The sequence below is a fragment of the Camelus ferus genome, chromosome 16, assembly GCF_009834535.1.
Source record: "Camelus ferus isolate YT-003-E chromosome 16, BCGSAC_Cfer_1.0, whole genome shotgun sequence".
NCBI classification, from domain to species: Eukaryota; Metazoa; Chordata; class Mammalia; order Artiodactyla; family Camelidae; genus Camelus; species Camelus ferus.
Window position 1 is genome coordinate 10,934,868 of NC_045711.1, and position 24,213 is coordinate 10,959,080.

The following is a 24,213-nucleotide window of genomic DNA, read 5'->3' on the forward strand; positions in this document are numbered from 1 at the left end:
AGCCTCCCCAGGAGGCTGCACCGGAGGCCCCCTGTAGAGGGCGCCGTCCCGCCCATGGTGCCTTGCGTCTTCAAAGCGGCGGCGCGGAAGCGCTTCCTGGGCGGGGGCGGGACTTCCGGCGGTGGCCCTAGATCTAGGGGGCGCAGCTGGCGGGAGTCGTCCTTCTTGGCAGGAGTCGTCCTTCCTTTTCGCACGTGTCTGCCGCCGCCTTCGCTGCCAAGATGCTGCAACTGCTACGCAGCGTGCCCCGCGCCGTGGGCTCCGCCGTCGCCGGCCTCCGCGCCGCCGCGCCCTCCCAGCCGTTCCGGCAGCTACTGCAGCCCGCATTCCGGCCGTGCGCCCGGCCCTTTGGGCTGCTCAGCGTGCGCACGGGGTCAGTGCAGCTGCCCGGCCTCCTGCAGCCTCGGGGGCCCTGTGCCTGCGGCTGTGGCTGCGGCAGACTGCACACCGAAGGTGAGACTCGGGCACGTGGGCCGGGGCCTGGATGGGGCGCGGGGGCCGGGGCAGGGAAGTGCAGATCACAAGTGAACCGCCCGGAGCCGCCCCCGAGGTCAGGAACATTCTCCCACGGATCGGCGACCAGCGGGTTAAATCCACGTGTTGTCGCATTTCCTCTCTTCTTCCACTTCCAAGAGTTTCATTTTTGGGGGAAGAGATACTATTAAGCCCTGGAGGCTGACTTTATCCTCAGTGTCTCAAAAATGGAACTTTGCGAAAGCCCAAGGTCATGGTTAGAAGTAGTGTGGTGATGTTTGCTGGCAAGTGAAAGAGGGTAATTGGGAATTCTTTTGTTTTATTTTGAAACGTGGTAAGGAGTTCATTGTTGGGAAACTTTTCCAGAATCAAGCTCAGCTTCCCACCGATAACCTTAGCTGATTTTTACAGATGAGGAAACGGAGGCTTAATGGATATGAATGATTTGGGCTACGTTCCCAGAATCACCATTAATAGTATTAGAAACAGTCCACGTCCCAATTTCTGGGTGCAGTAACTAACATGGGCCATTTTTGTGCTTTAGAATGATTGGCTCTTCTTTTCCTGTAACTTGCTGATTTCCATTGTAGGGGACAAAGCTTTTGTTGACTTCCTCAGTGATGAGATTAAGGAGGAAAAGAAGATTCAGAAGTATAAGTCTCTCCCCAAGATGTCTGGAGGTTGGGATCTGGAGGTGAATGGGACAGAAGCCAAATTAGTGCGGAAAATTGCTGGAGAAAAGTGAGTACTGGGGCCTGTGGGCTCCAGGGGACCAAATCCATGACCCTGTGGGACCTGCCCTGAGTCTTCCCAGGACAGCCTTTAGTTAAGGCAGGTACTTTGACATGTGATTTCCAAGAGATGGGAGAGGATTCTTCGGGTGACTTCATAAGCTCCAGGTCATTCATTCACTGCACACTAATGTGCTGTGGTGGTTAATACAGAGGTGGTAAGGAAGTAGAAGCCGAGTAGCTGGAAGTCTCTTGGACCAGCAGAGGCATTGTTCACGAAACCCTTATAGTAGTGAGGGAGGCCGTGCCATGCAGAAAATCTACCTTGCCTAAATCTAAGCGGGCAAATTCAGAAATTCTTCCTGTGCTGACAGAGTCTCACTTTACACTGCTGACTCACTACAGGCTCTGGCTGAGGAAAACAAAGCCCCTACTCTCTGATGTTTACAGTTGAGAAAACAAAGTAAGTAACAGGGTGGGGTTCTGGTATAGAAAGGTGGGACCTGGTTAAGCTGTAAGTCTATGATACATTTTGAGTGAACTTTTGTATATGCCATGAGGTAGGGTTCTGGTTCTGGTTCTACACCTGGTGGTATAGTGTTCTTCCCATGATAGATCAATTGTGGATTCTGTAACTTCACTTAAACCACTTCCCTGGGGTAAAGCCATAGCCAGTTCAGGGCCATTATAGATACTGCTGTAATGACCATAACTGCGTTTCTGTGCCCAGGAGCTCAGCTTGGTCAGCACTGTTGCAGATTAGACAAATTTTGTGGCTGAATCTCAAACCTCAGACTGGCAAGGCAGCCAGTTAGCATGGGTCCAGAGAGGAGCACTGTTGTCTGCAGATAGTAGTGCCCAGCAATGCTTGTTCCAAATCTCACATGACATTTTGATTCAGACTTTGGAAAATGATATGTCAGGTGAAGATTCCTGCACTTTAAAATTGTCATTAGTTGATGTTCACCGCCTGCTTTGTGATGATTAAACTTCTCACAGCTGCTCTGAAGGATGAGCCTGTCCAGCAGCATATTGTTCTTCGTGAGGCCTCCCCTTCCTGGGGCCAGGGCTGCTCTCCATCCTCAGCTGATGCCACACCCTCCTGATGATACTGCGCTCCTTCCTTCCTCAAAGGGGCAGATTTTCTAGTGGAGAAAAGTTTCTTAAGCCTCCCTTTAAAGGAGGCCTTGGTCCACTGCTCCAGCTTCTCTGGCTCACCACCAGCAGAAGGACTAGGGTGACAGTGTCAGCTGGCTGTGGCTGGGGAGGAACCAGTGGACGCATGTTGGCAGTGAACCGTAGATGCTGGCCTGATGGAAGTAGCCCACACCTGACTGAATTTGGCTGAGAGAAACTCGGGCCTGCCTACAAATGAACTTCAGCAGCCAGCACATAGTAGGCCCGCTTCAGAGCTGCTGAATCCATCTCTGGGTGGGTTGCAGACGCTGGCCTTTTTTGAAAGTTCTGCGAATCAGATGTCAAGCCAGCTGAGAGACATTGTTTCATCAGCTCTTGTAACTGTAACAAGCCGCCTTACTGAGCTGCTCAGTTAAAATTTCACCCTGTTTTCTTTTGCCTTTTAGGATCACTGTCACTTTCAACATTAACAACAGCATCCCACCCCCATATGATGGAGAGGAAGAGCCCTCCCAAGGGCAGAAGGTTGAAGAACAGGAGGTAAGTTTGTAACTGTAACCAGCCTGTACCTCCTGAGGCTTAGAGAAGGAAAGTTTTTTTTTTGATGGTGGGGTTTTTTTGTGGGGTTTCTTGGTATTTTGGGGGGGGTTGTTTTTTTGGTTCTTTAATGCTAAGAGATAAAAGGCAAAATACAACCATCCTTGCGCCCTTCTTGTAGAGCACCAGTTTCTGGCCATCAGAGCTGTGTGGCCCCTTTTCTTCCTCAGGGGCCAAGTAAATTGTTGTCTGCAGGCTTAGACTTTATAGTTTGGCCTGTGTTCACCTACTGGAAAGGAATTGACATTGAGCCCTTCCCATAATCGGGAGATGTTTAATACTAGAGATGATCATTTGGAGTGTTTCCAAGGAAGGAGTGCTCTCGTAAGTCACAGGCTGGTAATAAACACTAGCTGGGGCATCAGATTTTGGCAGTCTCTCCTTAGGCTGCTGTCCCTCTTGGTTGTTCCTGGATGGCCAGTATGAGGGCCACTGGTCACCACGCTTTCTGACTGGGTGGGCATGATTTTGTCTCGTGACCCAGCACAGCTCAGCTCCCTGGAGTCCTGGCCTAGCCGCCCGGACTAGGACCTCCCTGGCGTTGGATGGCTCACCATCAGAGGGTTGCTGTGATTATTCAGCCATCAGGACAGCCTTTAACCAGAGGCATCAGCTTTGGTCCTGGGCTATAAGATGCAGAAACAGTCAGCGGGAAAGAGATCTCAGAGCTTTAGGCCAGCTTTGCAGTGTATGTGTTTGCAGCTTTGCAGAGTGTGGGTGTAGAACCCGGCCCAGGAAGATTAAGTTAATTGGCACATAGCTGGGGCTGGGGTTCAGTTTTCCTAATTCTAAACCTAGTATGTTCTTTAAACAAGTAGGGTGCTAATAGAAGTGAAATGCTGTAGTAAAATAAATATGATGCCGCCCTCCAAAACATAATCTGTAACTTTAGAAAGGGTTACCAGGATGAGTTCAGCTCAGTCTCCAGGAACAAGCTGGTACGTGGCTTAGATTCTCCACTCAAGACCCTAGGCTCCTTATTTGGGAACACCATAGCATAACTTAAGACTTGGAAAGTGGCTAAATATCCTAAACCAGTGGCTGTCAGACCCCCTGAGCTGTCTGAGACCTTTGGTCCAGGCCCCTGAGAGCTGCCAACAAAGGTGACTTGTTCTTGTTTCCCCAGCCTGAATTGACGTCCACTCCCAATTTCGTGGTTGAAGTGATAAAGGATGGCAGCAAGAAGGCCCTGGTGCTGGACTGTCACTACCCAGAGGACGAGGTGTGTGGAATGGGGTGCTACCCCTTGGCACCCCTGGGGACAGGGAGGGCCTCCAGAGACCCTCCTCCCTAGCTTAGAGCGGCAAAGCTGGGGAAGAGCAGAAGGGGATGAAGGAACAAGGTTAAAATCTGAGTTCAGAGCTGTAATAGTCCCTTTTCTTTGAATGAATCTGATTTGTCCTAGAGAACACTTCAGTTTCCCAAATGCTGTCTCTTAGGTTGGGCAAGAAGAGGAGGACCAGAGTGACATTTTCTCCATCAAGGAAGTGAGCTTTCAGCCCACTGAAGAGTCTGACTGGAAGGACACAAATTACACACTCAACACAGATTCCCTGGATTGGGTGAGTGCTTGGTAAGGTGGGGTGGCTGCTCCTGGGCCTTGCAGGGGAGGGTCCTAGTCCAAGGAGAGACAAGCATCTTAGTGTCACACATGGTCTTTTTTTTTTTTTTGTAACTAGTAAATGTTGACTAGTAAATGTCTCCTTTCAGGCTTTATATGACCACCTAATGGATTTCCTTGCGGACCGAGGCGTGGACAACACTTTTGCTGATGAGTTGGTGGAGCTCAGCACAGCCCTGGAGCACCGGGAGTACATCACTTTCCTCGAGGACCTCAAAGGTTTTGTCAAAAGCCAGTAGAGGTGCCGAACACCGTAATTTGATGGCAGGCTTCGGCCAGTGAACAGCAAAACCTACTCCGGAGCCAGACCCACGTGCTTTGAAATGGTTTTCATCCCAGTATCATGGAAAATAATTCAATTTTAACTTATTTCTCCTGCCTCTTATTGACCTCTCATTTATTTCTTCTACAGACCTGTTTCTAGATTTTTGTATAACATAATGATGGACAGTAAAATTGGTTTATCTCCTCTAAGGTGATTTGTCTTTTCTATTTCTGTTCCTTCCCCTTCAACTTGCATTACAAAACACAGAGCAGAGACATCTGAAAAGTTTTAATACAAAATAAATTATAAATAAAAGGTTTTTATTTACAAGGCCTCTTCTCCAGATGGAAGTTCAGCTCCTCCATAGAGCATGGTGAGAAGAGGGCCCTAGAGGATCACAGCCCAAGTGTCACAAGCCTAGATTTAAACAGAAGTTTAAGTTAGCTTAAGTTGCATTCCACTCATGAACATGATCTCCATATGGTGAAAATGTAATGACCTTTACGCTGCTTCTGAGATGACGTCACGCTCAGTTACCACTGCACCAGGTTCAGTGGTGTAGTGGTGACAGAGGCCGTGGGCGAGCCCTGGCCTCGGCTCCGCTGCACTTCTGTCCTGCAGCCTCAAAACCACTGCCTTAGAAGCCAGCAGCAGCAATGTAGTCCTCAAGCTGAGATCAAGCCCTGAAGGACCCACCCTCGGGGAACCGGTGACCAGGAGGACACAAACTTGACAGCTGGCAGCTTTTGTAGCCCGGCAGGGAGGTGAGGTTCCCGGGTATGTGTCACAGGGAGGAATAAACTGCATGCTCACCACGGGCAGGAGCAAGGAATGTTTGTTACCTTCCTTGGCCCTCATACGATCAGTGGGCACCCAGTATAAAGCTGGCCCGCGATTCCCTGACAGCTCAGCTGCATCACTCTCCTAAGAAACCCTGTCCTTGGCCTTGACTCCACTTTGTAGTTACATGCTTGGCTTCCTGGTGGTCTAGCACATTCCATCTAAGACTACTGTCCTCACGTCTCAAACATTCCAAGTCCCTGTGGCAGTGTGTCACTGTCTCTAACCTTTAAAAACCTGTGTCTAACCTATTTCTACCGTGGTGGGAATAAAACCACCCACTAACCCGCTCTCACCACTGGGTCCCCTGGGAGGCTTACCAGACAGCTCATGAGAAGACTGGGCTTTTCTTCCGTCCCTTCAGTGACGGAAAATGCTGGCGTGTGGGGACAGCATGCACTGTGCTCATTCACACTGTCTTCTAAACAGGCGCGAAGCTTTTGCTCTGTCAACTCTGGAGACTAAAAAAAGTTGAACTACAACCTAATCTTAGTCACCTCCTAGTCAACGGGTTGAAAATCCTGATTCTGGATTGATTCTTCCTTTAAAAATGCTCTTGGGCTCATGACTGTGCTAAGAAGAAAACAATGTCCATCTAGCTGCCTCTCCAGGGGAACCAAGGCTCCCCACTCCTGCCATAAACACTCTGCCTGCAGCTCACAGCACCCAGAACGCTCAGGGCTGGGAGGCTTTCTAGCCTCGCCGCGTGTCTACCCCCACCAGCCAAATGTGTCCTTACTAAAGCCTTAACAGCGCTGCTTGATCCCACGCCTGCTTGCACTGACTGCACTTCATACTGTAACTGGGCGACTTAACTACAAACTATGTAAGCCAATGAAATAAGAGAATGAAAATGAAAGTTTTGTTTTTATAAGTGGAATGTTTAGGAAACACTCAAAAAGACGAGTTGCTTTTTTTAAAAAAAAAAGCTGTTGAATTAGGTACAAGGGAGGAAAAATCCTAAAGTTGTGCATTCAGCTTTTTGATGCACTTTACAGAAACAAAACTGGAAATACTAGACGATGAGTTGTAAGAGTGGTTTATGTAAAAACAACAAAAATCCCTCAGTTCTGTAACTAGCAGAGCCCTGCTCAAGGCTTGGCAAATAAATGTGTATGTTTGAAACTTACTATAAAATATTTCATTTGTTTAATTCACCAACTTAACCAACTGGCAAACTTTCCGTCCCCAACATGTCACATAAGAGAGCTGCAGTTATTTTAAGGGCACTGAACCGCTGACACTGCAATTCTGAATATAGCTGGGTTTTCATATATGGTAACTTTTTAAGGAAGATCTGATACAAGTGTTTCCAACTCTAAACTGGGCTCTACAAAGACCTTAAGCAGTGGTACATTAATAACTGCTTCGCGAATGGCTTGGGGAGGGGGCAGGGGATCAGGAAGGCCCTGATTTGTAGCGCTTGCCAATTTCCGTACTGTCTATATTCTCACCATGGCTGATTTCAAGCCACCAATGTGAACTGAACAAGAAGTTGGGAAGAGATGTGCGCACCACGGGAGGTTCTTTAAGAGATCAGCTGTATGTGGGGAGAGGTGACACCAGATCTGTGTGAGGAACACTCACATGAGATGGGAGGTACAGGCCACACTGACACATGACCACACCGCTCGTTACTCTCAGGTTGTACCTAGAAGCAGAATTGGGATTCCAGAGCATTATGGCCGGCAGACCTGGGTCCCCAAATCTCAGACAACAGATTTGAGGGGAGAGTCCACTCACCTTGGAGTGGGGGGTGGGAACAAATAATGCCGAAAATGTTGTGAAAAGTCTTACTTTGTACACACAGGACAGATGAGGGGATTTGCTTCCCACTCAGCCAGCATGATGCTGAGACACTCTTCATCAAACTGCAAGCTCTTCTCGTACTCACTGATGATGGACTGTTCTGCAAGGCAAAGGACAGCCGGAGTGTTTCACCCCACGTCACCTGGACTGCCCTGCCCTGGATGCTAAGCTTCACCTTCAAAGGCTTCATCCATGCCTCCAAAATTCGAGCATGGTCATGGTACCCATCACTAGACCTTTACTGCTCTGTCAGGCCTCATCCTGTTGGATTCCTCCCCTCCCATCTGTCCTCCCCTTGTGAAGTGCTGGGGCCGAGAGACAAGGAGACAACTACACACACCTCTGGAGGCTAGAGGGGCAGAGATGGAGAATGTCAGGGTCCCAGGGGCAGCTAGAGAAAGCTGACGCTGACAGAGCACTTACTTCTGATGCTACGGAACAAATCAATTTTTTTAGAAAAGAATTGAAATCAAGAAATCTACAGCCTAGCTGGAGTCAATACACCAATCATAACAACTAGCACCTGCATAGCACTTACTATGTGTCAAATGCTAGTTTAAGTTCTTTACATATTTGAATTTCTTTACTACTATTATCCTTATTTTAAAGATGAAGAAACTGAAGCACAGGGAGATTAATGGCCTTGCCCAGTGCCACACAAGTTAAAATGGTAGAGCTGAGAAGTGACTTTCAGCAGTCTGACCCGAGAGTCCACGCTCTTCCATCCTCATGTTAATAGCTTCATTTATTGAAAGCTGTCTATACACCAGGCACTGCTCTATGTCTTCTACACATATTGTTTAAGCCTGCAAACAGATTTATAGGGTAGGCCTACTGTCTCTATTTAACAGGTGATAAAAACTAAGCCTAATCCAGAAGGGCAGGCTATGTGCAATAACTGACTTGGCTATACAAGGGGCTAAATGCCGTGCTCCGTGGTGCTATGATGCCACAGGAAGCGGATTCTCACAAGACTCTTGGGAGTCAGTAAAGAATGCACCGCAGAGAAGGAACTTGAATTAGGTAGTGCAAGAGATCTGAGCATGCACTTCCCTGTAAGGTGACAGGATTACTACTGATCTATTAATAGGGAAGTATTGTCAGACAGAATGAACATGGGGGCTGAATTCACAAAATTGATTTCACTTCCCAACTCGACCACCAGCTGTGCAATCTGTGTAAGACGCCCCTCTCTTCCGTCTCACACTGCCTCGTAGGGTAGACGTAAGGAGGAAATGAGAGCACGGAATGAGAAGTCTGCACAAGGCCTGGCAACACTGAAGATTCTTATTACTGGGAAGACAGCCAGCCAAGACTTGAGAGTAAAAACAAGACTTCTGGATGCTGGATTGAATATGGAAGTAGAGGAAGGGGAGCTAAGGGAGCTAAGAACTAACTCCATTTAGAAAAAAGGTCAGCACTAGAGCAGCTGGAGATACAGGGAGGAAGGACTATTCCCGGGGTCACCTTGATCAATCAGCTCCTGTTGGATTTCCTCCAGCACAGCCAGGTCCATTGGCTCCTCCAACTGCATGAGAAAGTGGGGTCATCAGAGGTATGAAGTTATGATCAGCTGACAAGACCCACAATGATTTATCCTTGGAGACTGGCTTGAAGAACCCAGATCTAACTGAGGAAAACAGTCCAGTCCTTCTGCAGAATGTGTTGACAGTGAGGTAATGTGGCCATGATGAGAAGGCATCAACAAAAGATTAAACCAGCTGGTGACAAACAATGGCACCAAATCTGGGGGAGACAGTATAGGGCACAACTAAACGTATGGTTCTGCCAAAGCTACCTGACCGCTAGAAAGTTCCTAACCTCTGTAAACCTCAGTTTGGGCCTCTGTAAAGGGGGAATAGAACCCACCTGGGTTATTGCAAGCACTAATTGTGATTATGTAACGCAAATATCTGGCCTACTGTAGGACACCTAGAAAGCAACAAATAATGCATCTTTATTACAGAGAACCTTGATGTTTTCAAAGCAGTTTCCCACATGTTTTCTTACACTGTCCTCATCATACTGACGACATTATCTTCTTCATCTTAGAAATGTGAAAACTAACGCTCTAAGAGGCAGAGTTAAGGGTCAATAGCAAAACCGGGATCAGAATTCCAGAACTACTGACCTCCAATCCAGTGCTTTTCCTAACACATGGTAAATGGCTTCCTCTCCACCTCCAGCTCCCAACTCCAGCTGAGATTAGGATCAAAAGCTCCTGGAGACCTTTTTTTAAAAGAGAGGTTCCTGGCCCATCCCTACTGAATCAGAATTTCCAGAGGTGGAGCCAAGGAGTGAAATTTATTCCTTTTTGGTTTCATAAGTGATTTGATGCAGTGTGCAGCAGGGCCACAGTTTGGTGTTTATAAAACCATTAACTAATCTAGATGAGTCTCACGTTAAAGGTAGAAGAACCTGGGTCAAAGGTAAAGGCCCTAATCAGTTAGAATCCTGATTGGGGGCTGGAGGGTGGCTGGGTTTAGAGGACTTAGGGAAACAGAGGGAGGACACAAGGCATTCTAGATGCTTCAGCACCGTCCCTAAAAACACATATCCCAGGCTGACCTGAGCCAAGGCCTCTGGCCAGCTCTCTACCGACTGCAAAGCGTTCCACTCTTCTTCCATCACCTCCTGCACTAGAAGGGTTTTCTGAGCTCCCGCTGGCATACTGCCTCCAGCCTGGCGGTATTTGTTCAGGAGCCTGTCCCGGCTGTTTCTCATTCTCTCTAGGCATCCCTTGGAAGAAAATGATTGGGAAAAGGAAAAAAAAAAAAAAAAAAACCCAAACAAAACCCTCTTAGATTAGTTGTTAAAACATTAAAGGAAATTTATAGACACCATATTTCAACTATAATCCTAACTATTACTATTTTGGTACCATCTTCTTCAGTCCTTATCCACATGTTGGTGGGTGAAATTACAGTGCTTGTAATGCATATATTTCCAGATCATGTTTCATAGCTGATCTTCTATGCCAGCTTCCTTAATGGCTGGATGACAGCTCAGCATCCACTGTGCTATCAGGACAGTTAAGATGCTTCCAAATTCTTGCTACTTTAGTTATGGTAACCACCTTCCTATATGTTTCTCAACTTTGGGCAATCTTGTCCCCTAGGGAATATATGGCAAAGCCTGGAGACATTTTTGGTTGTCACAACTTCAGTTGTAGGGCTATTGAAATCTAGTAAGTACGCAGAGGCCAGGGACACTGCTTAACACCCTATAACCCCAGAACAGCCCCCCACAACAAAGACCTATCTTCTTCAAAATGTCAAGAGCCAAGGCGGAGAAACTGCTGTAGACAGTCATTTCCAGGATCAGATTATTCCCCTGGGATATACCACTTCAGAGATCCCTAGAAAGACAGGCCATGTTACTTACAGGAACCAGGCTGAGCTGAGAATAGGTCAGAACTGACTGTAAGGTACAACAATGCCAATGCCTGGTAACGGAGGCTCCGAAGAAATAGTTTGGAATAGAAATAATTTCCGGAATGAGAAATAATGTCTAATTACATCTCTCTGGAATAGAAATAACGTCTCTCTCGCATGAGGTGAGTAGACAAGGTGCACCTCTGGGTGCCAACCGACCCGACAACAGCTGGTGGTGGTGGTGTTACTGTAACAGTGCAGAGGTGCGGTCACCACATTTCACATAGAAAACAAACCCGAATCCAAAATGAAGACTTCCTTCCTGGGCTGGCCCGGCCCGGTCCGTGCTCATCCCACACCCAGCGGTCCAGAGACTCCAGGAGAAGGTCAGGCGGTGGCCGAGGCCCAGACCCACAGGCTGGGGGGCTGGCTTCCAGGTCCACCGCCACCGGTACCTGCCTCACCCGGCTCGGCTGAGGGAAGGCACGGAAGAGAGTGGTTCCCGGCACGGATTAGGGGAGTGACGATAGCCCGGCCAAGGCTTCCCAAACCCCACACTCACCTGCCTGAACGTCTCTTTCCAAGGCGGCGAGCCAACCGGTTTATACAGCGAGCGGTGCCGAGACGGCTCTGCCATGGTCTTTTCACGGGAGCAGCAGCAGAAAGCCCCGCCCTCTGGGACCGCGCAGAATCCTGGGAGTTGTAGTTTCTGGAGGGGACTGACCACACGGGATCGCAGAGGATTCTGGGAAGCGTTGTCCTACCGGCCAGCCCGACACAAGAGACAAATTTGGGCAACCCCAGGCTGGATGAGTGAAGTACTGGCATTTGTGGGGTTTAGCCAGCCTGGATCGGGGGATCAGCCGTGAGGGAAGGCTTTGGATGGCTAGGTTTATCCAGGTGGAGGTGTCCAATAAGCAATCAGATACCCAGGTCTCCGCTACCCCGACCAGGTACTAGACTTCACGTAAAACTGAAGCTTGCTTTAATAAGCAGGCGCTGGTCTGTTGACTTTCTCGTCCCGCCCCCACTGGCTTCGGAGTAAATGTTCGACTGGTGATTGGCTGTCCTCTGTCCATGTCGCTGCCTGATGGGCTGGCCTCCTCTTCGCCCCGCCCCTAGCTCTGTCTCGTGGTTGAGGGGGACCTGCTCGATGATTGGCCAGTGGACAGCTGGCCGTGGATTGGCTGCGCTCAGCCGCGGGCTGAGCAACTGGGCGAAGGAGAGGTGTTGGACCAAGATGGCGGCCGCCGAAGGACTCGCGGGCGACGGTGAACTGTGGCAGACCTGGCTGCCTAACCACGCCGTGTTCTTGCGGCTCCGGGAGGGACTGAAAAACCAGAGCCCAGCCGAAGCTGAGAAGCCGGCTTCTTCTTCATTGCCTTCGTCGTCGCCGCCGCTGCCGCCGCAGTCGCTGACGAGAAACCTGGTCTTAGGCCTCGGCGGAGAGCTCTTCCTGTGGGACGGAGAAGGCAGCTCCTTCTTAGTCGTGCGCCTTCGGGGCCTCAGCTGCGCCGGTGAGGAGCCCTCCCTCTCCCAGTACCAGGTACGGCCAGGCTGGTCTTGGAAATGACCCTCAGCTGGGATCTGAACTAGCATTTTTGTTTCCCGTCCTGGCTAGTTTTCGTCTGCCGGGAGGGATGCTATTAAGTGGACGCAGACGTCCTTTGGGACGTCCAGCTTCGAGTGGAAAAGTCTCCTCCTCCTTATGTCCATTCCGCTAGAACATGTCCACAGAACCTTTTCAAGGCTCTCTTCCTGTGTTTCATTCTTTCGACAAAGTTCATTGACTCCGACACTGTGCCGGGTGCTGTGATAGGAACTAACGCGCTCAAGGTGCTTAAGTTCTCGGAGTCCGGGAGGAAGGGACGGACCATGGAATAACACTAAAACGTCAGGTGCTCTGAAGAAAAACAAACCAGGGTTAAGGGGATAGAGAGTGGAGGTGCAGTTGCTATTTTTAGGAGGTTGGTCCTGAGAAACCTTTCTCCTGATGTCACACTCATAATAGAGACAATCCTAACTTTCTCTTGGGGTTGTTGTGAGCATCAAGTCAGGGGGTAAATTTGAAAGCATCGAGTTTCGTGCCTTACATGGAAGAGGAATTCCCTGTTAATTCTTTTCCCCTTCTAAGAAATTAGGCCATCCCCAGAGTTGAAAGGAATTTTTGCTTGTTTTTGATAAGCCAACAGCATGTGAAAGTGAGTGTGATCCGAAAGTATTCCAGACTTTTTGTACTCAAACACTACCTTATGGAAGTGCTTATTTGTAATAAACCCCTTGTCGTCTTTTAGACATTAAAAAATGTAAAACAAAAAACAAAAACGCGGCACGCATTCTAATGCATGGCATCTATTGTGTGCCATTGTTTGATTCTTGTTGATGAGAAATGATTTAAATTTAATAAGGTGCTAGCAGTGTTTGTGCAGTTTTGGAAGTCGGTCACAAGTCTACAATCTACTGACTGCAAAATTTCAGTTTATAAGAGTAATTATCAGATGCTCAGCACACAGTATTACAAGAGCACCCTATATTGCTATGCTGAATTTAGCACAGACATCATTAAATTATTTATACTCGTTTGTTTATTATCTGAATTATTTTCTAGACTGTAAGCACCAAGGCAGGGGCTGTGTCTGCCTTACTTATTTTTGTATCCCCAGTACTTCAACATGCCTGGAACATATTAGCTCTCAGTAAATATTGATGACTGTCTGAATGACGCTCAATCCTCCAGAATCTCAGAAACTCAGAGATAGACAAAGCAGTTTAGTGTGAATTGTGACTTTAAATGAAACAAAATCATGAGCAGTGACTTTAAAAAACCAAATCAAGTGAAACCAAAAAACTCTTAAGTACTGTGATTATCACAAATGATTAAGTATCCCAGGGTGATTAAGTTAGATTGTATATATAGCTGAAGAAAGGTGGCCTTTGAGATAGACTGTTAGAATCAAGTAGGGAAAAGATTGAGAAGATAGGGAAAAGAGGGAAAGAATCTCTGACAGGAGAAAAAAACCAATTTGATTAGCATCAGCAAAGGGCAGCTAAAACAACAAACCAGCCCCAAACCCCCAACTTACAGACATTAGTAACAATTAATAGAAATCTCATATTCTACAATCTTGTCTAAAAAGATCTTTGGCTTAGGGTGATTCTCTGTACATAAGGATAAGCAATACAATGGTAATCTCATGGTTTATTACTGAACTTAGAAAAGAAAATGGCAATTTGAGATGCTCATGAGAAGAAATAGGAAGAAGTGCATTATTTTTTAGGGCAAATGATGCCAAGATTAACAGCTTAACAGAACTTCCTGAAAATATCACTGTTCTGTATTAAATCTGCTTAGGTAAAGCAGCATTAAACTTGCTGCAGAAGCTTTTGAAGCCATTCTCTATCTTATAGTACTATTTATAACAGTAATTATCATTTACTAGTACTTCTGAGTTCTTTATCTGTTCGCTAAAACGTATATTGAGAGTCAGTCAGCAGTATGCCATGTATACTATGCTAAGGATACAGAGAGGAAAGACATAGATCTCAAATAATTCATAGTTAGTTGTGTGGAATGAGCGAATAAAAGGGTAATTAGAAGGAAGTGTGGTAAGGACTGTAATAGAATTATCCAGTGTGTGCTATAGGAGTGCAGAAAAGATGCATTGACTCCTGGCCAGAAGATCAGGGATATTTTCTTGGGAGAAAAGTGTATAGAAGCAGAGTCTCCAAGAATGTGTTAGGCCAGCTAAAAAAAGAAGATGAGACCATTGCAGGAAGAACAGCTGTGCAAAGACACAAGGCACAACAAAGCATGATTTCTCAGAAGTGGAAGTTAATCTGATTGGAATATAAAGTACCAGAAGGGAGTGGTGGAGAGTTGACAAATAAACTATTTTGACCAGTTTGCTTTAATTTCCAGAGATTGCTTTGCATAAATCCACCCCTGTTTGAAATCTATCAAGTCTTGTTAAGTCCAACAGAACATCATGTAGCACTTATAGGAATAAAAGGACTTATGATATTAGAATTACCTAAAAGATGGGGGAAGAATTCTGAATTTGAAGGTGGAAAATCAACAGTGAATTGTAGGTAAGTTCTATTTCCGTTTGGTGTTTATCTGTATAATTTGCAATACATGCAGAAAATTGTTTAAGACTAGTACTTCTTAAGGTATGTTTACTCTGTTACTATTGAATCATCAGAGTACTCCAGATGGTCTGCACACTGGCATCTTGTGATAATAGTGTTTATAATACATTTGTGATTGCACTTTTATTCTGCCTAAGTTATCACATTTCTGTCTCATTGGAAGTCAGGCTGTTTTTTCAAGAAGGTTGAAATAAGATGTTTTAAAAGCACTTATTACCCATGAGCCAGGCAGTTTGCTCATAAGTATAACTTTTTTCCCCCTTTTTCAATGAATCCTGAAAGATGAGAGTCTGTAAGATCTCCTGAAAAGAATATAGCTCCACAACTTATAGGTTGGGCCCCTTTAAAATGCTTCCTTTCTAAATCTGTTTCCTCATTTCCACAATAAGAATGATAATATATGCCCAGTACCGTTTCCTTAGAAGGTTACTACAAGGATCAAATAAAATCCTATGTCTAAAATCACTTGTGAAGTACAGTATAAAATACTCTACAGTTTAGAAAATATTTTCATTTTGATTCTTTGATATTGATTAATGGATGTTTGGAATGCTCTCTCAGCAAGATTTAAAAAAAATTAGAAGGAAAGAAGAGCAAAGAGTGTTTAAGATAGATTTTCCCTAGAAGATGATTCATCACAGTTTTGGAAAATTGTTGTCTTTGTTTTAGCACCACTCCAATTGCTGAGAGACTTTTCACGAGTTCTACCTCTCTGACTCTAAAGCATGCTGCCTGGTATCCAAGTGAGATGCTGGATCCCCACATAGTGTTGTTAACATCAGACAATGTAATAAGGTAAATTTTATTTTTATCTCATAGCTTTGTGACTGGAAAGATTCTGGTTCTGGTCACCAGTTAATAGCTCAGGGTACCACTCAATGGATCATTAGATGTTGGAAATGCTTTATCTGATGGCTATTGTCATCCATTCTCAATCATATAAATCAACCAGCTGCCCTAACTTACGTGTCTTAATTACAGCTGTTGCCTCTCAACTAGTCTTCCTGTCTCCAGGCTCTCCTTTCCCAATCTGACCTATAAAAATCTTCCTAAAACCATTTTCATTAAGTCACTCTATTGGAGGTAATGTAGCATACAGGAAAGAGTATATAATTGGGATGTGAACTCTTGTCCCAAGGTCACTTCTGTCTTTGGGATATTAAAAACTTGGGCACCTTGGTTTCCAGTTTGTCAAATGAGCAGGTTTGATTTGATCACTTCTAAAGCCCCCTCCATGTTTTGTACCCTAAAATTAAAGGTTTTAATCCTACAGAGATTTCTGTTATATCATAGTTAACTTTCTGGATCTGCCTTATGTAAAAAGTTTATTGGGGAGACTCAACTATCTGATGTACAGATTCCTTCAATTTTACTTTTTCTAATTACTGTTTTTAACTGTGCTCTACCAAATCTTCTTTTGCTGCTGAATGGTCGATCCCTTAATAGCTTCTTACACAGATTTTATAGATTTCTGGTTACTTTTAGTTATTAAAACTTAGTCTGTCCAGTTTAAAACTCTGATCTCAAATTCATTTCAGAACTATCTGCTGGCCCTGTGACAGGTCAGACCTTGAGGGACTGGAATGAGTGGAGGGGGCATGATCTGCTCTTTGACTCTTCTTTCTGTCCCAGCACTTTGAGGTGGGGGTTGGAAGGATAAGGAGGGGAGCTGTTACATCTTTCCTCTGGGTCTGACTTCCTCAGTAGTGGGGTGGGGAGACTGCGATAGCAGAGGCAGACATCTTACCTAACTGATAGTCCATCAGTGATGGGCAGGGGACATGTCCCTTATCCTGGTTTACTCTCGTTCCCTCTGCTGCCAGTGGCCTCTGTTGATGTGGTAGTCTGCGCAAATGGTGTGCGGTTCTTTCAGGGGCAATATTTGGCCTTTAGCTCCCTCCATCACCGAGAGCTCTGTCTCCTTCTGGCTCTATCAGTTGTCCATGCCCTCAGGCCTCTTCAGAATGGAATATCCCCAAACTTGGCATCTACTGCCTTCTCAACCTGTTATGGTCTTTCATATGGAGTCTTTCTTGTGTGTGTGTTTATTTATTTATTTGTTTATTGAGGTATAGCCAGTTTACAATGTTGTGTCAGCATAATGCTTCAGTCATATGTGAATATACATGTATTATTCTTTTCACCATAGGTTACTACAAGATATTGAATATAGTTCCCTGTGCTATACACTATGAACTTGTTTATCTATTTTATATATACTAGTTAGTATCTGCAACTCTCAAACTCCCAGTTTATCCCTTCCCAGCCCCTTTCCCTACTGGTAACTGTAAGTTTGTTCTCTATGTCTATAAGTCTGTTTCTGTTTTGTAAGTTTGTTTTTCTCTTTTTTGTTTTTAGATTCCATATATAAGTGATGTCATATGGTATTTTTCTTTCTCTTTCTGGCTTATCTCACTTAGAATGACAATCTCCATGTCCATCCATGTTGCTGCAAATGGCATTATTTTATTATTTTTTATGGCTGAGTAGTATTCCATTGCGTAAATATACCACTTCTTTATCCAGTCATCTGTTGATGGACATTTAGATTGTTTCCATGTCTTATCTATCGTAAATAGTGCTGCTATAAACATTGGGGTGCATGTATCTTTTCAAATTAGAGTTCCCTCAGGATATATGCCAGGAGTAGGATTGCTAGATCATATGGTAAGTCTATTTTAAGTCTTTTGAGGACTCTCCATGCTGTTTTCCATAACGGCTGCACCAGACTACATTCCCACCAGTGTAGGAGGGTTCCCTTTTCTCCACACCCTCACCTGCATTTATGGTTTGTGGACTTTTGAATGATGGCTCTTCTGACTGGTGTGAGGTGATACCTCATTGTAGTTTTGATTTGCATTCTTCTGATAATTAACGATATTGAGCATTTTTTCATGTGCCTATTGTCCATTTGCCTTCATTGGAGAATTGCTTGTTTAGGTCTTCTGCCCATTTTTGGACTGGGTTGTTTGTTTTTTTCTTATTAAGTTGTATGAGCTGTTTATATGTTCTGGAAATTAAGCCTTTGTTGGTTGCATCATTTGCAAATATCTTCTCCCATTCCATAGGTTATCTTTCTGTTTTGCTTATGGTTTCCTTTGCTGTGCAAAATCTTGTAAGTTTAATTACGTACCGTTTGTTTATTTCTGCTCTTATTTCTATTGCCTGGGTAGACTGCCCTAGGAGAACTTTGCTAAGATTTATGTCAGATAATGTTTTGTCTATGTTTTCTTCTAAGAGGTTTATAGTGTCTTGTCTTATGTTTAAGTCCTTAAGCCATTTTGAGTTTATTTTTGTGTATGGTGTGAGGGAGCGTTCTAACTTCATTGATTTATATGCTGCTGTACAGTTATCGCAACACCACTTGCTGAAGAGACTATCTTTACTCCATTGTATATTCTTGCCTCCTTTGTCGAAGATTAATTGACCATAGGTCTGTGGGTTTATTTCTGGACTCTCTATTCTGTTCCATTGATCCATATGTCTTTTTTTGTGCCAATACCACGCTGTTTTGATTACTGCACCTTTGTAGTAATGTATCTGAAGTCTGGGTTATACCTCCAGCTTTGTTCTTTTTCTTCAGTTTTTAGGAATTCTGGGTCTTTTGTGATTCTGTATAAATTTTAGGATTATTTGTTCTAGTTCTATGAAAAATGTCCTGGGTAATTTGATACGGATCACATTAAATTGTAGGTTACTTAAGGTAGTATGGCCATTGTAATCAAGATAATTCATGAAAGAGAATTTTTAATGCTGGCTTTCTTCTCTTTTGATTGCTAGAATTTATTCTCTGCGTGAGCCCCAGACACCCACTAAGGTTATTATACTTTCAGAAACAGAAGAGGAAAGTCTAATACTCAATAAAGGGTAAGTTTTTATTTGCGTCATGAAATTGTAAAAATTAGTTTGTTGCAATTATAGTTGCAGTTTTAACAGAGATTGGAAGGGTTTCCTGAGGTGACTTTAGCATGTTTTTGGTAATATGAGAAATAAGCAAAAATAGACAATGTGAATAGGTAACAAGAAGTTAGAAATCTCAATATCATTACTACCTTGACCTTTTTTTAAGAAAGTGTAAAAATGTGAATAGCTGAAATGTATTCCCTGTTGTATCTTGAATAAGAGAATGGACTAAACGTTGCAAAATTACAGAAAAGGTGAAAGGCAAATGTTGGGCTGGAGGCCTGCAGGTGTTCACTTAGTGTAGACGGGCAGCTGCTGGACCCGCAGACCAGCATCTGGTGCCCCAGAGCCCCTGGGACTCTCCTGTGACCCTGGCTTCTTTTATGTTTTCTTACCCACTACAGGGGCGAGTTCCTGGCTGCTTTGACCACTAACAGAATCACCCTTTGAACTCACAAACCCCATTCCTCTGGCCTCCTGATCAGTCTTTCTGGTGATTACTACACAGGATCACCCACAGTGTGTGATGTAGAGTGAAGCTTTTAGTAGCAGTATTCCTAGAAATTCCATTTAGTTCTTTTCACGTCTCTGTAGTGGTCATATCTAATAGTCTTCTTTATTTTTGTTTTTCTAACACTTATTCCTTTGAGTATTTTATATATAGCTATTCTGTATGTTACAGTTTAAATATCTGAAGTCCTGGGGAGGTGGGGATCAAATCTGTGTTTGTTCTTCCTCCTGCCCTGCAATCATGGTCACTTCCTCCTGTGATTGCTGATCTCTCATTGTGAACTTATGTTTACTTGATCTTAATGTTTGGGAATGTTGAGAGCCTGAGTTGAGGGTGTGTGTTCCTCCAGAGAGGAATTTCATCTTCTTCTGCTAGGACTCAGCGGTTGCCACTGACCTTGGGACCACTTTAATTCTCTCTGATAGTCCCAGAACTGAAAGCTGCAGTTAAATGATTTTCATGTCTTATACCACCAGCTTCTTAAACTCCAGTCCATCCATATCCATGATGGGGAAATACCTCCCTCTGAGAGCTGAGAGGTCCTCTTCTGGTGTCAGGGCATCTTCTCCCCCGCAGTGTGTTTCCATAGCTTACCAGCCTCCTTTGCCAGGCACAGTGTCTGGATGAGAAGCAGTAGAGCAAGTGCCGTTGTTAAGCTTTGGCTCTGGTGTCGGCACCTGTGTTGTAATCTCAGCTCCACCACTTGTCAGCTGTGGCATCTGGGCAAGTTATTCAGCTGCACTGAGCCTCATTGTCATCACTGTACATTCCAGAAACATAAAAAGTAGTGCCATTTACTAGGATTATTGTACAGAATAAATGAGATCATGCATGAAAAGTGCTTAGTATGGCACAGAGCAGGTACTCATCAACTGACACCTACTATCATTAGTAGAAATATTATTTATTAAATTCCAGTTAAGTTCAGGTCTCTTTAAAATAACTTCTGTGTCTATTTGTTTCTATTCATTGTCTTAATTTTGTAGTTTAGCTCAGGTAGTTCTTTTATTCTGGATGTTGGGATTCCTTATTGTATGCCTCCTGATACCATATATCTTTCCATGTGATAAAGAAACTAAGGTATGGTACTTATAACACCTTGAAATTATGTTGATTCTCTCAATTGTATGAAATTACGACTTTATTTTAATTATTCATTAACCTGGTATTAAACTGAAAGCTTTTTGGGAAACCAATTATACTAAATTTTAGAATATAAAAACAGTGTGTTTAATCATTTCTCTTTCCTTATTATAAGATAATGTATATTTGTTGTAGATAATTGGGAAAAGTATTAAGAAGAAAATGAAATAGTTTAAAATTTCCCATAGTTTATCCTCAGTAAAACAACCAGAGTGCTGCTTTCAGTATAAGTCAGATCATTCTGCCTCTCTGCTCTCCGCACGCCATTGATTTCCCAGAGTCTTTGCTCTGACCTGCAAGGGCCTCCAGGTCTGCCCCTGACTGCGCCCCTCCAGCTCTGCTCCAGCCTCTGCCCTGGCTCTGAGCTCCAGCCTCCTTGCCGTTCCTCAGACAACTTCTGCCGCCTCCCCTCCTCGAGTCTCTGCCTGTGTCCTTCCCTCTGCCTGAACTACTCCTGCTCCACAGAACCACACGCTTGCTCCCTTCTTCCTTCTAATTTTTGCTCCAATATCACCTTGTCAGAGTTTCCCAGACCACCTGAAGTAACACCTCCATCACTACTCTCTTACCCTACTTTATTTTTCTCCATAACATCATTGTCTGACTTTGTGTTATGTGTTTATTTCTTCTCTCTTTCTCTCTCAGTAGAGGGCAGGGCCTTTGTTTAATTCAGTGACGTAGTCCCAGAACCTACAACCGTGCCTGGCACAGAGTAGGTACTTAGTAAATATCTGTGGAATGAATGCATCCTACCACTTTGAGATATTGATGTCTTCATGTGTGTTCTTCCTGTTTCTTTCTGTGTTTATGCATGTCTACATTTTTACTGTTTTTGTGTCTGTATATTGCAACTGTTTAAAATGACAGGTGCTCTGTATAATTTTGTGGCCTGCTTCTTTCATTTACTTTTGTGAGAATTTTCCAATGTTGTTTAACATTCTTCATAATAATAATTTTTGTCTTCTCACTCCATTGAACATAAATTCTGTCCCCACCTACTGTTACTGGACATTTTATTTTTGTTTTCAACCAGTTGGTTTTTAAATCTCTTTTCAGAAGGGCCTACACCGCATCTCTAGGAGAGACAGCAGTTGCATTTGACTTTGGGCCATTGTCAGCAGTCCCGAAGAACGTATTTGGACAAAAAGGCAAAGACGAAGTAGTGGCATTCCCCCTGTACATCTTGTACGAGAATGGGGAGACGTTCCTTACGTATGTTAGCCTGTTGCACAGGTGAGCTGAGGGCGACGCCCACCTGAAGTGAAAGCCAGCTTGTGCTGCAGTGTAGGTTGTCACGGTTGGACCTGGGATCTGTGTTTCTGAGTTTGTGAAAGTATTGCATCCTTTCAGTGCTGGCTGGCATATTTTGGAGAGAGAGTTTTTACAGATCATTCAGCCTTTTCATTTTCTCATTTTATTTGGGCAAGTTCTATAGAATTCTTGGATAACCATTTATGATAAGACTAGATTTGTGTTCCCAAAGTCTAGCCAACCAAAGAAGTATTTACAGATGCTCCCCAGCTTAGTCAGACTTACGATTTTATTGTGGTTCAAAAACAATACACATTCGGTAGAAATGTACTTTAAAGTTTTAATTTTGATGTTTCCCTGGGCTAGCGATGTGCAGTAGATCCTCTGTCATGATGCTCAGCACTGAACACAGTTGCCAGTCAGCCACACAGTCACAGGGGTGAACGCTGATACACTTACAGCCATTCTGTTTTTCTGTACAGTAATCAGTAAATTACATGAGATATTCAACATTTTATTATAAAGTCAGCTTTGTGTTAGATGACTTTGCCCAACTATAGGCTAATGTAAGTGTTCTGAGCATGTTTAAGGTAGGCTAGGGTAAGCTATAATGTTTGGTAGGTAAGGTGTATTAAATGCATTTTCAACTTAAAATATTTTTACCTTAGCTATGGGTTTATTGGGACATAACCCCGTCATATGTCAAGGAAGATCTGTATCATGTATCCTGTCTGAGCACAGCACTGTGGGGATGGTTAGATATGGTAGTCCGGTATCTTACGTCCCAGTTGTGGGAAAAAGACATACAAACCATGAAAAGGTAATATCTGTACTACTTCAGTGGTACACAGTAGGGCCAGAGGAAGGAGAGACATTCTGACTGAAGAAGTTTAGGAGATTTTCATGGAAAAGGACTGATGTTATATGGGACTTAAGGTTCTAATGCAGGATTAAATGAAGCATCGAGGAAGGGTAAGACCATCTTAGTCACAAGAGTAGCATGAGGTTGAGTATGAAAACAAGCAAGGGCGAGTGCCATTCAGAGTTCAATGATTAGATCTGGGAGCTAGAGCAGAAGATTCAGGCAGGGAGCATTTAATGAAAAACCTGGGAAGCTTCTGTCCAGAGAAAGTTTTGGGGAGTTAAATACCTAGTTAAGGAATATGGAGTCTTTTCTGCAGGACTAGGGTAGTAGGAAGCCAGGGATGGTTTCTAAACAGGAGAAAAATGAAACACCAGGTTAGGAAAGGGACTGGGGCAGAGAGACTTTTAAAGAAGCTGTCCCAAAATTTAGTTTAAGGTCTATGAGAGTTTGAACTAGGGCAGTAATGCAAAGGGAGAAGTGAGCATCGTAAATACTACAGAGGAGGGATCAGTAAGACTTAGTTACTGTTTAGATGAGGGAGTGAGCCATTAACAGAAATAATGAGGTCAGGAAGGGCAACTCGTTTGGAAATACAGGACTAGAGAGAAGATGAAGGTAAAATAAAGAAATAATCATCTGTTATGGTGAGGTAGAGGCAATAGAGGGTAAGAATTTTGGGAAAGTTTGTAACTAGAAAGGTGTACAGCCTCAGTCTGAACATTGTAATTTATTCATTTATAAATCAACTCGGCAGGTATTTATTCAGGCTTACTATGTGGCAGGATATGGGAATACGAGATTGGAGGCAAAGTCCCTGCTGTGTGGTTGGTTTTTCGTCTACCAGAAAGTCACACAGCAAACTAATTACCGTAGTGCGGTGTGATGTGCTCAAGGCATCATAGGGCGCTGGGAGTGGGACAGAGTAAGTGCTTAGCCTGCCTGACTGGGAAGACTGAGACTATCCAGAAGCTTGGACCCTGAAGAATTGACAAGGTAGAAACAGGAGCAGAAGTGGAAACAGGAGCAGAAGTGGATCCAGGAGAGAGAAGAGAGGATACAAAATGGAAAAGATAAGAAAGATGAAGGAGCTTGATAGATTGCAGAATGGCGAGGGTTCGCGCCTCAGTCCCACTCTCCTGGACAGAGTGTTCTCTGCCTCCCACACACCAGCTCTCTCAGAGGGCTGTTGAGGTAACATTATTACCCTCCCAACCCTTCCTCCCAGACTACTTGGCCCCATTTGCCTACCTAGTAACCTTGGCCCCAAACCTGAAAGTCATCTTCTGCATCCTCTTATGTACAGTCTCGTCTCAAAATTCTGTTGATTTTACCATGAAAATGTCTTGAATGTATACGCCCTTCTCTCCATACCCCCGTCCTTGCCTCAGACCCTCATCATCTGCCTAGATCATTCTCATCTTAAATAGTTGCCCTGAATCCCATTTTGGTCCCCTCTGTGTCACCCTCCTCTCTACTACCAGATTAGTCTTAATAAAGAGAAGCTCCATCACTCTTGATTTAACCCTCTAGTGACACGCAGTCA

The 24,213-nt window shown here is 44.4% G+C and overlaps 3 protein-coding genes across 6 annotated transcripts in view; 2 read left to right on the top strand and 1 right to left on the bottom strand.

Moving 5' to 3' along the window:
• The first annotated feature begins 104 nt into the window (after positions 1-104).
• On the top strand, positions 105-5,034 carry C1QBP (complement C1q binding protein). Its single transcript, XM_032498509.1, has 6 exons — positions 105-453; positions 1,065-1,215; positions 2,789-2,882; positions 4,066-4,161; positions 4,379-4,501; positions 4,650-5,034. The coding sequence occupies exons 1-6, from the start codon at positions 222-224 to the stop codon at positions 4,797-4,799; spliced, it is 846 nt and encodes a 281-aa protein (XP_032354400.1). The 5' UTR covers positions 105-221; the 3' UTR covers positions 4,800-5,034.
• A 63-nt stretch (positions 5,035-5,097) lies between these two features.
• RPAIN (RPA interacting protein) lies at positions 5,098-11,817 on the bottom strand. Of its 3 annotated transcripts, XM_006177029.3 has the most exons (7): positions 11,411-11,815; positions 10,043-10,213; positions 8,942-9,002; positions 7,463-7,574; positions 7,253-7,316; positions 5,986-6,126; positions 5,098-5,242 (listed from the first exon to the last, which is right to left on the bottom strand). In XM_006177029.3, the coding sequence occupies exons 1-7, from the start codon at positions 11,483-11,485 to the stop codon at positions 5,213-5,215; spliced, it is 654 nt and encodes a 217-aa protein (XP_006177091.1). In that variant the 5' UTR covers positions 11,486-11,815; the 3' UTR covers positions 5,098-5,212. The 3 variants fall into 3 exon arrangements, with proteins under 3 accessions (XP_006177091.1, XP_014408163.1, XP_014408164.1); XM_014552677.2 differs by having other exon boundaries at positions 5,128-6,126; positions 11,411-11,816; XM_014552678.2 differs by lacking the exon at positions 5,098-5,242 and having other exon boundaries at positions 5,979-6,119; positions 11,411-11,817.
• A 229-nt stretch (positions 11,818-12,046) lies between these two features.
• The window catches only part of NUP88 (nucleoporin 88), a 29,544-nt gene continuing 17,377 nt past the window's right edge, over positions 12,047-24,213 (top strand). The window contains exons 1-5 of one of the 2 annotated variants that reach the window (XM_006177031.3): positions 12,047-12,394; positions 14,768-14,937; positions 15,667-15,792; positions 18,778-18,864; positions 21,611-21,787. In XM_006177031.3, the coding sequence (XP_006177093.1) occupies positions 12,089-12,394; positions 14,768-14,937; positions 15,667-15,792; positions 18,778-18,864; positions 21,611-21,787 (866 nt within the window). In that variant the 5' untranslated portion in view covers positions 12,047-12,088. The remainder of the gene's footprint in view (positions 12,395-14,767; positions 14,938-15,666; positions 15,793-18,777; positions 18,865-21,610; positions 21,788-24,213) is intronic. The other variant, XM_032498490.1, reaches the window with a different exon arrangement.

Bases quoted from the DNA above. Each gene is read 5' to 3' on its own strand.
- C1QBP (XM_032498509.1), top strand. From the start codon at position 222: ATGCTGCAACTGCTACGCAGCGTGCCCCGCGCCGTGGGCTCCGCCGTC. The intron at 1,216-2,788 runs GTGAGTACTGGG...TTTGCCTTTTAG, and splicing joins CGGAAAATTGCTGGAGAAAA to GATCACTGTCACTTTCAACA. The intron at 4,502-4,649 runs GTGAGTGCTTGG...GTCTCCTTTCAG, and splicing joins ACACAGATTCCCTGGATTGG to GCTTTATATGACCACCTAAT.
- RPAIN (XM_014552677.2), bottom strand. From the start codon at position 11,485: ATGGCAGAGCCGTCTCGGCACCGCTCGCTGTATAAACCGGTTGGCTCG. The intron at 9,003-10,042 runs GTCAGCCTGGGA...TTTCTCATGCAG, and splicing joins GGCCAGAGGCCTTGGCTCAG to TTGGAGGAGCCAATGGACCT. The intron at 7,317-7,462 runs GTAAGACTTTTC...TTCTGCTTCTAG, and splicing joins ATCTGTCCTGTGTGTACAAA to GTACAACCTGAGAGTAACGA.